Source organism: Cervus elaphus, chromosome 24, assembly GCF_910594005.1.
Source record: "Cervus elaphus chromosome 24, mCerEla1.1, whole genome shotgun sequence".
NCBI lineage: Eukaryota > Metazoa > Chordata > Mammalia > Artiodactyla > Cervidae > Cervus > Cervus elaphus.
In genome coordinates, this window is record NC_057838.1 from 55,513,875 (window position 1) to 55,526,178 (window position 12,304).

General features: G+C 37.9%; 2 protein-coding genes across 11 annotated transcripts in view; one reads left to right on the top strand and one right to left on the bottom strand.

Annotated features, from left to right (window-relative positions):
* The window catches only part of TASOR (transcription activation suppressor), a 48,408-nt gene extending 42,979 nt beyond the window's left edge, over positions 1-5,429 (top strand). For 2 of the 4 annotated variants that reach the window (XM_043887027.1, XM_043887028.1), the window contains exons 22-24: positions 1,021-1,199; positions 1,380-1,544; positions 2,086-5,429. In XM_043887027.1, the coding sequence (XP_043742962.1) occupies positions 1,021-1,199; positions 1,380-1,544; positions 2,086-2,141 (400 nt within the window). In that variant the 3' untranslated portion in view covers positions 2,142-5,429. The remainder of the gene's footprint in view (positions 1-1,020; positions 1,200-1,379; positions 1,545-2,085) is intronic. The other 2 variants (XM_043887025.1, XM_043887026.1) reach the window with 1 other exon arrangement.
* CCDC66 (coiled-coil domain containing 66) overlaps positions 4,087-12,304 on the bottom strand; it is a 50,651-nt gene continuing 42,433 nt past the window's right edge. For all 7 annotated transcript variants that reach the window (XM_043887035.1, XM_043887032.1, XM_043887031.1 and 4 more), the window contains 5 exons: positions 7,793-8,289; positions 6,850-6,890; positions 5,970-6,211; positions 5,589-5,707; positions 4,087-4,365 (listed from right to left, as the gene is read on the bottom strand). In XM_043887035.1, the coding sequence (XP_043742970.1) occupies positions 4,279-4,365; positions 5,589-5,707; positions 5,970-6,211; positions 6,850-6,890; positions 7,793-8,289 (986 nt within the window). In that variant the 3' untranslated portion in view covers positions 4,087-4,278. The remainder of the gene's footprint in view (positions 4,366-5,588; positions 5,708-5,969; positions 6,212-6,849; positions 6,891-7,792; positions 8,290-12,304) is intronic.

The window sequence follows — 12,304 nt, forward strand, 5'->3', positions numbered from 1 at the left end:
GGTATATGACCTTTGCCATTTGGGTTTAGAATTATAAAATGAGATAATCAGCATTCTTCTTTTTTAATGGAACTGTATATATGCCAACTAGATCAGGTCCTATATCAGTAATCTAATAACACTACACGAGACAGGGATTAATTTTGACCTGATAAGGGGTTCTATGATTAGTTCATTAATTTGTGTAAATAAGTGATTTCTAACATGCCCAGAAGTCACTTCTGAAAGTGATTCTTGAATAGTAAACTAGTCCCTTGAGAGGCTCTGCAAATGATTGTTGTAATCAGATGACTGCTAGAGTCCATATAATGTACTTATTTACAGAATTAAGGATCTGAGAAACTGTAGTTAAGGATACTATGTTACATTCTGTCAGTCAGCATTTCCAAAACATAGGCCACAAAACTTTTTTCTTCTTGTACCTATTGTAATTCCGTGGCACACAATTAGGGAAATTCAGGCCTAAATAATTTTAAATTAATTTTCATTATATTTGATTTTTTAAAAACATCAAATCATGTGAAGTAGGCATTGGGCAAGTCTTTTGTAACAGATAGCAACACTGAGGACCAAAGGTATAACCTGTTCAAGTTAGTGCCCTCATCTTCCTGACAACAGCCAAATAGTTTCTACCACAGGTTGCCTTGTGTTTGGGGGTAGAGAGCTTAGAGCCATGTTCTTTTTGAAGGGAAGATTTATATACTTTCTGTCCTTTTATGCCTTCGATTGCATTTCTGTATTAGTGAAGCTGAAGAGAAGTGTAATTTATTTAGTGAGTTGAGATTTTTGTCTGAACTGAGTAACTGGTCCTCAGGCTTTGGACCCAGAGAAGGCCCTTAACCATGGGGTTGCAGAGTTTCTCCTCTTCCTCTACTCAGAAGCACCCATACATCAGGCAGTGAGCTACGCAGTGTGGTTGTGATCAGTTGTCTCTATTGAGAAATTATGCTGTTAATTTCAAGCGAAAACATCCATACTAAATTTTAGCAGATCCAGATACTGAACTACTTAATTTCACAGATTGAATGCTAAAGCTCTAAGTCTGTTGACGCTACTGAATGTCTATCAGAAGAAACATCTGGTTGAAATTTTGTCATACCACAATTGTGATTCACAAACTCGAAATGCTCCAGAATTGGATTGCCTTATCAGACTTCAGGCTCAGAACGTACAGCACCGGCACATAGTCTTTTTAACAGGTAAAGCAAATGCTCTTTCCTACTGTGAATACAGGAATGTGGGCGAAAGGATTTTGTGGCACTGTGTGGGGGTGTTTCTGAAAATGTGGAGGAAAGGGTTTTTTGAGGGCTGTGGGCAGGCATTATAATTTTATATTTTCAAGTGTTTTTTATATTCAACATTTTTTCTCCCAAAATTAGAAAAGAGTATCAAGATGATTTCTAGTTATACTGATAATGGAATAGTGGTTGCAACTGCTGAAGACTTCATGCAAAACTTTAAAAACCTTGTGGGCTATCACAACTCAATCACAGAAGAAGACCTTCCATTGCTTGGTGCTAATGAGAATCTTGAGTCACAGTCAGGTAACTTTTCAGTAGTTTTCATTTTCTTTAAGGTAGACAGAAAAAGAATGGGTTTGCTTTGATTTCAGATAATGAAAACTTATTTTGAAACTGCTCACCTCAGTGTAAACAGCTTCAGGGGGAGTGTTTCAAGGCATTTATCATTCTTTTACTTAGAATATACAAAAATGTCATTTACTATACTGTAGTCCATGTAAGCTGTTAAAGAGTTAATGGTAGACTGCATACTATACTTATATAGAGTAAGCATTTTCTTTGGAGGTAATGTAAGTATTATTGGCTTCTGTTGTGATTTAAAGCAGTTTAATGATAAAAGTAATAGAGATATCCATAGCTTTAGTCTTTTGTGAGATGGCCTCTGCTTTGGTTCCAGGTTTTATGTAAAATGAAAGATGTACTTTTTGTTTTCGAGGAAAAGCAGAGATGATCGAACATTTGATAGAGCTAACCAATTTATTTAGTAGTAATCCAGTGAAGCTAGATGTCAGAATTTTTATTTTATATTTGTCTTGTCAAATACTGAATTACCGTATAACTTTAGATGCTGTTTTGACATTAACCCCTTTGGAGCTGGGAGTTGGGATTTCCCAACATTAAACGTGAACACATTTCGCAGAAGCTTTTAGCATCGGATTATCTGGACATTCACACCTAGTGTGAGTGTTGTGACTAAGTGAACTTGTGGCAGAAGACCAAGCTTTAAGGGATTGTGGACTTGCAGACCCTGACGCATTATATTGTGTGAGTAATGTATAATTTTAAAACTTAAACAAATTGTGTATTTCAATAGAGGAGGACTTTTTGTTTTTTAAATGTAGCTCTTTTAGAAAACGATGAAAAGGATGAAGAGGATATGTCTCTGGATTCAGGGGATGAAATCTCACAAATAGAAGTATGCAGCAATTTTCATTCAGAAATATTGGAGAAAGAGACCAAAGGATCACGTGGAACAGATCAAAAAAAGAATATTCAAATTGAGTTGCAATCGTCTCTTGACTTGCAAAAAAGTTTATTCGAAGATGAGACTTATCAAATTGATTCTGCAGAGAGAGCTTCTATTGATAGAGTATGCTCTGAAGGAGAGAACAGTAATTCAGCTGAACAAGATTCATATAGCAACTTTCAGGTTTATCACAGTCAATTAAATATGTCCCATCAGTTTAGTCATTTTAATGTTCTCACTCATCAGACATTTTTGGGCACACCATATGCCCTTTCATCAAGTCAGACTCAAGAAAGTGAAAATGACTTTTTATCTGCTTATACTCAAAGCTTGGGTAGAGAGAAATCTCCATCTCCATTAAGTTGGTGGAAAAGTGATTCTTGCAGGCCGTTTTCAAAACAGAAATAATTATAGTACTTTTTTTAATAGGTTGTTATGGACTTTTTCTGTTTCTTAAAAGTGAATTAACAATTTATATTTCTTTCTCTAAACAAAAGGTTTCTTTTCTTTCTCATGTTTTTTTTTCCCCCCTTATTTAAATCATGATGGCCTGTAACAGTTGAAGCCTCGGAAAATTGAAATAAATATATATATTTTTAACATATATTGTACTTGAATTATCTCATGTTGGCACTTCTAAGTTTTACACTTTATATGTCATCCGTACTTTGGCTTCAAATTGAAGCTTGTTTTATATATAAAACTAGGATATTTGCAAAAGGATAGTGCACAGTAGTGGCTTTACTTTTCTTTCTCTAATGTCAGGTTATCCCAAATACTTTTGCTGAAATGATGTATCAACTATTGTATTTATTTAAGCTTTTGTACAGTGTTTTTACACAGGTATAAGCCAGTGATGTTAATAAATATTTACAGGATTTTGGCTCAATACCTCAGGATTTATTGAACAAAGCAGTTTCATTTAGGTTCTAAAACTATGTACTTAGGACTTAATACCAGGCAGCATTAATTTTTATCTTTAGACTTAACCATGTAATTTTGCCTGTTACTAAAATTTTGATCAAGCTTTTATTTTTTTTCAGTGCTTATGTGGTCCTTAGACTTAACCAAATTCAGTTTCATATTTCAAAAGATAGGCTTCTGTTTATTACAGGCAGTTTATTAACAGTTTGAAACCAACTTTGCTACAGGTTTTTAAATTGTTAGAAAAAAAATGTATGTATATTTTTCAGGTGGTAAGTAAGCACTTAAGTGCTGCACCAAAGTACATGGTGGAGATAAAAATTTTCAATCCACATGTATTGGTTAAAAAAATGCTTCTTCATTACTAATACAAACTTGTAACTGTTTTTGAAAACTGTAGTTTCTACAATAAAAGTCATCAAAGGACTTAAAAAACCTTCCTCATAAGCCTAAGCTGAATCTGGGCTATTTTAGTAATGTTGGGACATCAGACCTTCCTTTGGCCACTAAAAGAACTTTAGGTCCTATTCTTCAAACTCTTTTTATAGAGTATAATAGATAAGTGGTGTTTCAATTAGTAAGCCTACATGTAAAGTGTGGAAGAACATTATCTGTAAACTCCAGGCTGTGTTAAGGTAAGTAGATAAATACCCACATTGTGACAGAGCAGGTAACTTTTTTTTAACTAAGCTTTTATGAAACTGTTTTATTGTTTTAAATACATAAAATATATACACAGCATTTTTCTACATAATGTACAAGTTTTAAATAAGCATTTAAAAAATAAATCTAGGCTACTTGTAAAAACACAGTTAAGCAACAATCACATTTTATAATTTGGAACATGAAGGATTTAATTTTCTACATTTAAAACGAAGAACTAAAATTCTCTTCTTGATTTGCAGCTAAAGGCATGAGATTAGTTTCCAACTCCCTTTGCTTCTGGAGAAGGCCCTGAAATCACATTGATTTGTTAGTAAAGTGTGCAAATTAACCCTATTCTATATTTACTTTGAAAACGTTTTCAATTTTTACACCAGACTTTCTCACTTGGATACTGTACTTACTATATATAGCTATTATAGATTTGTAAGACTGTCTTCATATTTTTAGCATAAAACCAATAGAGATGGCCTTCCTTAAAGAGATGCCACCCCTTACCTTTTCCTCAAATGTCTTAAAAAGACCATGAGTCTCCCTTCACATCCAGTGTATATGTTGACTGCATTAACCTTAGTGGCTGGCACAGGGCCCTGCTGAAATGAGACATGGTCACTATATAGATGAACGTATATGTATATTACATTCTTTCTCTTAACCTCACAACTTTTTGTCTCCTCTAAGCTAGAGTATGCTTGTCATTTTCAAAGGTAATGTAAGTAAAATCTGTGTGAATTACCGAGCTTGAGTTACAAAACTCAATCGAGGTGTAACTAATACTAACGTGTAAAAAGGCTAAAGGATTCTTGATAATCCTATATTAATGGGGGTGATTTTCTAGCTTTATAGGAAAAAAAAATTGTTAACACTTGAATCAACAACTTAAAATACAGGAGGCATTTGTAAATGACTGGACATGGAAAAGGTACTCCTAAAACTACAGTTTATTTGGGAAAAAACTATACTGTGAATCAAAACTAACTGCAAAAGCAGTTTTGTAAGTCATTATTTTTTAAAGCACAGCAACAGGTGTTTCTTCAAGGCTACCTGATAGAGAAAAGTTACAGACTTAAATATTGGATTTTTTACCTGAGCAAGATAAAGAGTCACAGTTGGTCTGGGAGAAAAAATCTGGTAAGATAATACATGTAATTTCACACTGAGTATATAGTGCTGTTTGGGTCTTGTGTCAATGTTCTGTTCTAAACACAGCCAACACATTCATTTTAAGAAATTGTGAACTGCATTACTAAGAAACCACAACTGTACTTATTTTCTGCCTTTGCTTTTAGGGCCTTATTGATCATGCTTTGCCATTTCAAATGTATGCATTTTCATTCAATAAAATTGTTTTAATACTCACGTCTCATGATTTCATGCTGGGAAGAAATACTCTTTGGCAATGCGAATCAAATCAAAAAGTCTTGTAACCAGTCAGGCTTAAGTAACTGCTTAGCCATTCTAACAGAGTCCTCCACCAGAGTATGGTCACACCTACACTATCGAAAGGCTCATACCTGTCTCAGGTCTGATAGTCCCTTAAGGATTGCTTGTTGTCGATCCCTGTTTTTCACCAAGTTAGGATTAAGAAGTGGGTCCCTGAGATGGTCAGAGGTAAACAGCTCTTCTTCTAGGTCTGAGGTGAGACAGGATGTAAATGACAAAAATCAAATACATTTCTGATACTATGAAATAGCCCAATGCTATAATTTTCTAGGGGTTCATTAATTTATATCCTAGGAAAGCACCAAGTAAAACTTACATAATACATATTCAATACAAAATTTTATAGTTCACTCCAAAAGAGCGAAATCCTACCCCTCCTGGGATAAAGCTTATTAGTATTACTCATATACTAATTTGGATTTTGAATTCAGGGTGGGGATACATTTACTTACCATGTGCATTTTGGTACTGAGTATCCTGGGTTACAGGCCTAGACAACGGGGCCTCTGGATCCAGGTAATAAACCTCGTTGGTTCGGACATATGGAATAAAATGAAATGGATCAGAAATCCCAGGTGGTAATTCTGTGTGACTATGTCCTGAGATCAGATTCTCTCTTTCATAATTATTATTTTTCAGTGTCTGAGTTTGTTGCGTTCTGCTTTTCACTGCCAGAATTGGTGGCGACTGAGACCTGTATTTTCCCAAAAGCACAATAAAGGACTTAAGAAGCATTAATTGACAATTGTGTCTTTTATTTTAGATTAAGCATTTTCTACTCTTCAATCACATTTCAGTTTATTCTAAATGTACTTATAACATCTTATGGAACACTATGTATAAAAGGCTTCAGTTTTCTGATAATTTTTCCTAAAATAGGCCAATAAAATGGGATTCATTTGGGAGTCACTACTACTAGCTGAGGATATACATATACAGACACAGTCTAGAACAGGGAGAAAGCTTCAATTTTACTAGCTTCTGAGGATCAGTGCTACCTAATTTGAGTCTAATGTTCATAATACAACTTTTAGCACCTGAAGTAAACTTCCTATTAGAGCCATGTTCAGAGACAACTCTAAACCAGATAGTTCATACACAAAAGCAGAGAATAAAAATCTAACTATTCTAAATTTCCCGTTGGTTAATCTCTCATTGCTAACCAGTCATTTTCCTCTTCTCTCAGTCCAAGGAGAATGTCTATTCCACTGTTGACATCTGGAAAATCAAAACTGTTTAAATCTGGAGCTAACAGAAAATGTCACATTCCTGCTTAGGCTGACCTTTATATCACATGGGAAGCATGAAGTAGCAATGAAAACCATAACATACCTTTCCCTGCTAAAACAATTAGTTCTCAGAGGCTCTTCTTCCTGTATGATGGACAGATGAATGTAGAAAGGAGTAAGCAACAGTATTTCCATATATCCCCACAAATAACTGTAGTGGTTTACTTGTTGTAATGTTTCTCAAACAATGATTTGAGCAACAGATACTAGGTAATAGGCTAGGTATTTCTCCAGTCAGAGAAACCAAACCAGTCATTCCTGACCTTGCCCATTACCCTCTCTGTACGGCTTCATTTCTCTCTCAGAGTGTTGGTTCAGATATTCACTGTCACTGTTTGGTTGTTTTAGTCTCTGTGTCTGATTCTTTCGCAACCTCCTGGACTTAGCCCCCCAGGCTCCTCTGTCCGTGGGATTTCCCAGGCAAGAATACTGGAGTGGGTTGCCATTCCCTTCAGGGGATCTTCCCACCCCAGGGATCAAACCCAGGTCTCCTGCATTGGCAGGCAGATTCTTTACCACTGAGCCACCTGGGAAGCTCTGTATGTACAGACTATAGAGAGTTTTGAATGAATATTTGAATAAAGAATACTATTCATCTATACAGGGTTTAAGTGTGAATTTTTTTCTGTGAAGGACAGATAGTAAACAGCTTTGTGAGCCGTGTGCTGTCTGTTGCAATTACTCTAATAAAACTCTTCTTGCAGCATGAAGTTGGCCACAGGCAAAAGAATGAGCATGGATGTGTTCCTAAAATGCTGCATGTGCAACAGCAGGCCGCACTTACTACATCTGCAGCCTGCTTTTGCACAGAGTATTTATCCTATGGGCCACGGTTTGCTGACCCCTGGTGTAAACTAAAGCAAATTTCTAGAACTCTTATTCAAACCTAGAAAAGCCATGTCAAAACATGCATGTGAGGAACTGTAGTCTCATTCTAAAAACCTCAATGCATTTTTAAAAATATTTTTTAGACAGAACAGCTTTACCTTTCTGACTAGCTGCCGCCTGAAACTTGGCTCAGTTTCTTGATGAGACGAATGAAGAACTTCTGGTGAAGTGCCTCTATTTTGAGAGATTTGTCCAGAATTATTTCTTTCAATCAAATGAAGCAGTTCCATCTGCCTTCTTAGCTTTTTTTCTTCTCTCAGCTTTTGAAGTTGTTTAGGGTACTTTTCTGATGCTGGAATATACCTTCTCAGTGGCTTATTTATGTTCCAGTCAGGCCTTTTAGGACATTTCTTCATAAGTTTTGTTTGCTTCTCTGTTCTTGTGATCTGATTACACTGGTCATTATACCAACTGTTCTCTTTTTCTAAGTTGGCTTCTTTAATCTGACTTAATAGTTCTTGCTTGTTATTCTTAGTGTTAAACTCTTCATTAAATTCTGCAGCAATCTCAGGAGATGAACAATTTATAATTTCCCTCTCTGTTATCGATCCACAGTGTGATTCTGTATTGGTAAATACTCCTATATTTAAGTCATCTAAAAAAAAGTTTCAGGTGATTAATTTTTCTTCAAATTTTGTGGTAAAATATACATAATACAAAACTTACCCATCTTAACCATTTTTCAGAGGTATTAAAATTGCCCTCAAAAACTCTGTTTTGAAAATAAATTCTAAAGTTGTTGTAAAGCAGGGAGTTCAGCTCAGTGTTCTGTGTTGACCTAGAGGAGTGGGGTGGGGGAGGTGGGATGGAGGCTCAAGAGGGAGGAGACACCTACACACACATGGCCCCGTTCACCTCCTGGTTCAGCAGAGACTAATGCAACGTTGTAAAGCAATCATATTCCAATTAAAAAAAACCTCTATACCCACTAAACAACTTCCCCCTTCCTGCCACCTGGCGGCAACCACCTTCCTACCTTGTATGATTTTGACCACTATAAACACAAGTAGAATCTAAGGTATTTGTCTTTTTGTGACTTGTTTCAGTTAGCATAATGTCCTCAAGGATCATCCAAGCTGTAACATATGTCAGAATTTCCTCCCTTTTGTAAGTGTGAGTAATACGCCATTGTGTGTGTGTCTGTAGACACATACCCCATAACATTCCATTGTGTGTATACCACATTTTTATTCATTCATCTGTCACAGGACACCTGTGTTGCCTTGCCTCTGCCTTGGGCTATTCAAGACCTCACTTTTTTAGTTGTTTTGGGTATACACCCATAAGTGGGACTGCTGAACCATACAGTAATTGTATTTTAGATTTTCTAAGGCAGTGCTGCAGTTTGCCATAGCAGCTGCACCATTTTATATTCCCACCAATAAGGCACAAGTGTTCTGATTTCCCTGAATCTTTCACTAAACCCTTTTTAAGCGCACAGTTCAGTGGTATCGAGCACACCGATGAGGCCACACAAGTCCAGACCTACCAGCACCTCCCACAGACACCCTGCGCCCACTGCAGTAACTCCCCGTTCCACCCCCGTCCCAAACCCCAGCAACCACCACTCTACTATCCATACCTGAATTTGTTCATCCAACCCTAGATTCCTTGTACCAGTAAAACTATCTATATACAATATTTGTGCCTCCCTGCACAACTGCCCCCTCCCCTCAACTCCAGCTTATTTCACTCAGCATAAGGCCTTCAAGGGTCATTCAAGCTATAGCACATATCAGAATCTCAGATGATTCATTCTTAGCATCACATAATAGAGATCGTTTTTTACACCAAACTTCCAAACAGAATTGTCCTGGTTTTCACTTAGAAATGCAAGATTATAATTTTTAGGGAAATGTTGATTGCTACTGATAGTGCATTTCATGTATTTTTTTAATGTCTCACGTACCATCATGCTATGCCAGCAGACTATCCCTGAATTGCATATAACCTTTCACTTTTTTCCATTCTGAAAACAAGAAAAGTTCACCATTGGAAAAAAAGACATCTGAAATTTCCCTACAACTTATATAATGTTCATGATTATGTATATGCTCTACTGTCACAACAGCTGGTAGCCTCAAACTTACAAAGGCTATTTTTCCACATATGATTGAAATTTTAAATTCACAAGTAGCTAAGCAAAGGAGGTCTGGATTGCCCATTAAAAAAAAAAAAAGTCCACTTACTAAGCTAAATGTGTTATTCCAGGCTAGAGCTGCCCAAGACTAATTCCTACTAGTAAGGCTGCCCAGCCCACATCACTCTCCTACTGGTATCATTTGCCACTTTAGACCCATTTACATCCTGCTCTCCTCTGCTCTCAGGGCGATTGGTAAGAACCTTATCAGTGGTTTTCTGGATCCTTGGGCTTCTGATTTTATCAAGAGTGTTCATATGCAGATTACAGGAAGGGAAAAGACTGAATTCAGGGTATTTATTCCACTGTCTCAATCCCTATGAGCTAATCTCAGGCTGACTACCTTTCCCAAAGGTCACAGTTCCCCTCAAAGTTACCTCTATCCAACACTTGTCTTCAACACTCCAGTTGCTACTAGCACCAGTCAAAGCATTACTGTTGTATTCCCTCACATCCACTCCCTTGAAAAGAATCCCTTTCTAAATAAGTCATCTTTAATTACTGATATTTGAGGACCCTGATGGATTACATTCCCTCAGAGTCACCCAGTGATAATATACATAATTTCACGGTCTTAAAAACTTAGTTTGACTTTAATTGATGTGTAGGATTTATATAACTTTGTTATTACTCTGGACATAGAGAAGGGACCAAACCAGATTCTTCACACTAAGAGCTAACTATAAAAAAAATACCAAGGGCTCATGAGCAGAATGATTTCAGATAACTAAGCAGGTTGCTTTAACCCTCTCTTCCTTTTTCAAGTTCCCTTCTACTTTCCTGTAGAAGGGATGTGGGTAATCTCGTGTTATAATGAAGTAAGATCTAAGATTAACTGGCAGAAAATAGGGTTATGTAGAGAACGGATTTCTGTAAGACAGTACCAGCCAACTCCTATTTCCAGAGGAATATTATCCCCTACTTAATGGGGAGCCAAGCTGTTTTTTGTCTAAGTTACCAAAACCACAAATAACTGATAGCAGGGTCCACTGGTAATTAGTTTAAAAAGTGAAGGGCTCCAGGTGGGATGCATGAGACAAGTGCTCGGGCCTGGTGCACTGGGAAGACACAGAGGAATCGGGTGGAGAGGGAGGTGGGAGGGGGAATCGGGATGGGGAATACGTGTAAATCTATGGCTGATTCATATCAATGTATGACGAAACCCACTGAAATGTTGTGAAGTAATTAGCCTCCAACTAATAAAAAATTTAAAAAAAAAAAAAAAAGTGAAGGGCTCTAGTTCAAGGTGGTACCTATGAAGATACTGAACTCACCTCCGATGGACACACTGAACCTACACATACATATGGAACAATTTCCTCCTAAAAGAAAACAAAAAAACCTAAAAAACTGGCTAGGCGACCCCTACATACTGGGCAAGTGAGAAAGCCCCACCATCAAAGCAGGTGAGAGAGGCTAAGCCACAATCAAGCTATAAACCCTGCCCCTGTGCTACAACCCACAACTGGGAGGGAACTCAAAACTCAAGAGCTTTCCTCCAAGGAACAAAGGGTTTGAACCCCACACTGAGCACCCCCACTTTTAAGATCTGCACAGAATAGATAATGCCCCAAAACATCTAACATGAAAACCAAAACTAGACTCAAAGCTATAGCAGAAGGGAGAAACAGCTCCTCAAGGGTCACCTACCCCTGGACCCAGCGCAGAGGCAGCCGATCACAACCAGATATGAAGGAAGCGCATTTAAAATTAGGTTAAAAAAAAAAAAATCAGTTGAAGCGTTGGCCCAAGGGGTAGGCATGTAACTTAACACATCTGCGGGCTTGCTGGAATACTCTCACAGTGAGGGTGTGGAAAGAGGCTGGTGGGCGTCACCTTTTAATTCAACAACAACAACAACACTAGACCTGTTATTTCCACCTTGCTGCCCCTGCCCTATCACACTCCCAAGCTTCAAGGGGGGTGGCGGGGGCATCTCAGCACTCTCCCTCCCCCTTGTCCTAGCTGGTGCATGCCATCTTCACCCTCTCCCTTGACCCCAGGTCACAGAGCCAGTATCTCCTGGCAGGGAACTTCTGCGAGCACCTGCGGCCCTGGTTTCTGCAGCTGTTGCCCAGGGGCTGCCCCCTGACAGACTGGCTCCGGAGGCCAGGGTCCCATGAAACTGTAACAATCAGAGAAATAGCTCTTGACAGAGTATCAACCCCAAGGACACTGCATAAATAGCAAGCTGAAACAAACCCCCAGTCTTTCTGAAAAAGATTCCTACTTGCTTTTCCAGAAGGTTCAGCCTGAAGGAAAGGCTTGAGTTTGGCACACATCGAGGGGCCTATGGACAAGCTCTCAGGAATGGAGGTCGTTAGATAAAATCTTTACATTTTTCCTCTGCCTTATGCCAGCAAGGCAGCGTTTCCCAAAAAGTTTATACACTTGGATGGTGTCCCAAGTTTTGCAGGTGCCACCAGGGGACATCTCTACAGCACCCTATTCTCGCAGCCAAGGGCTTCTG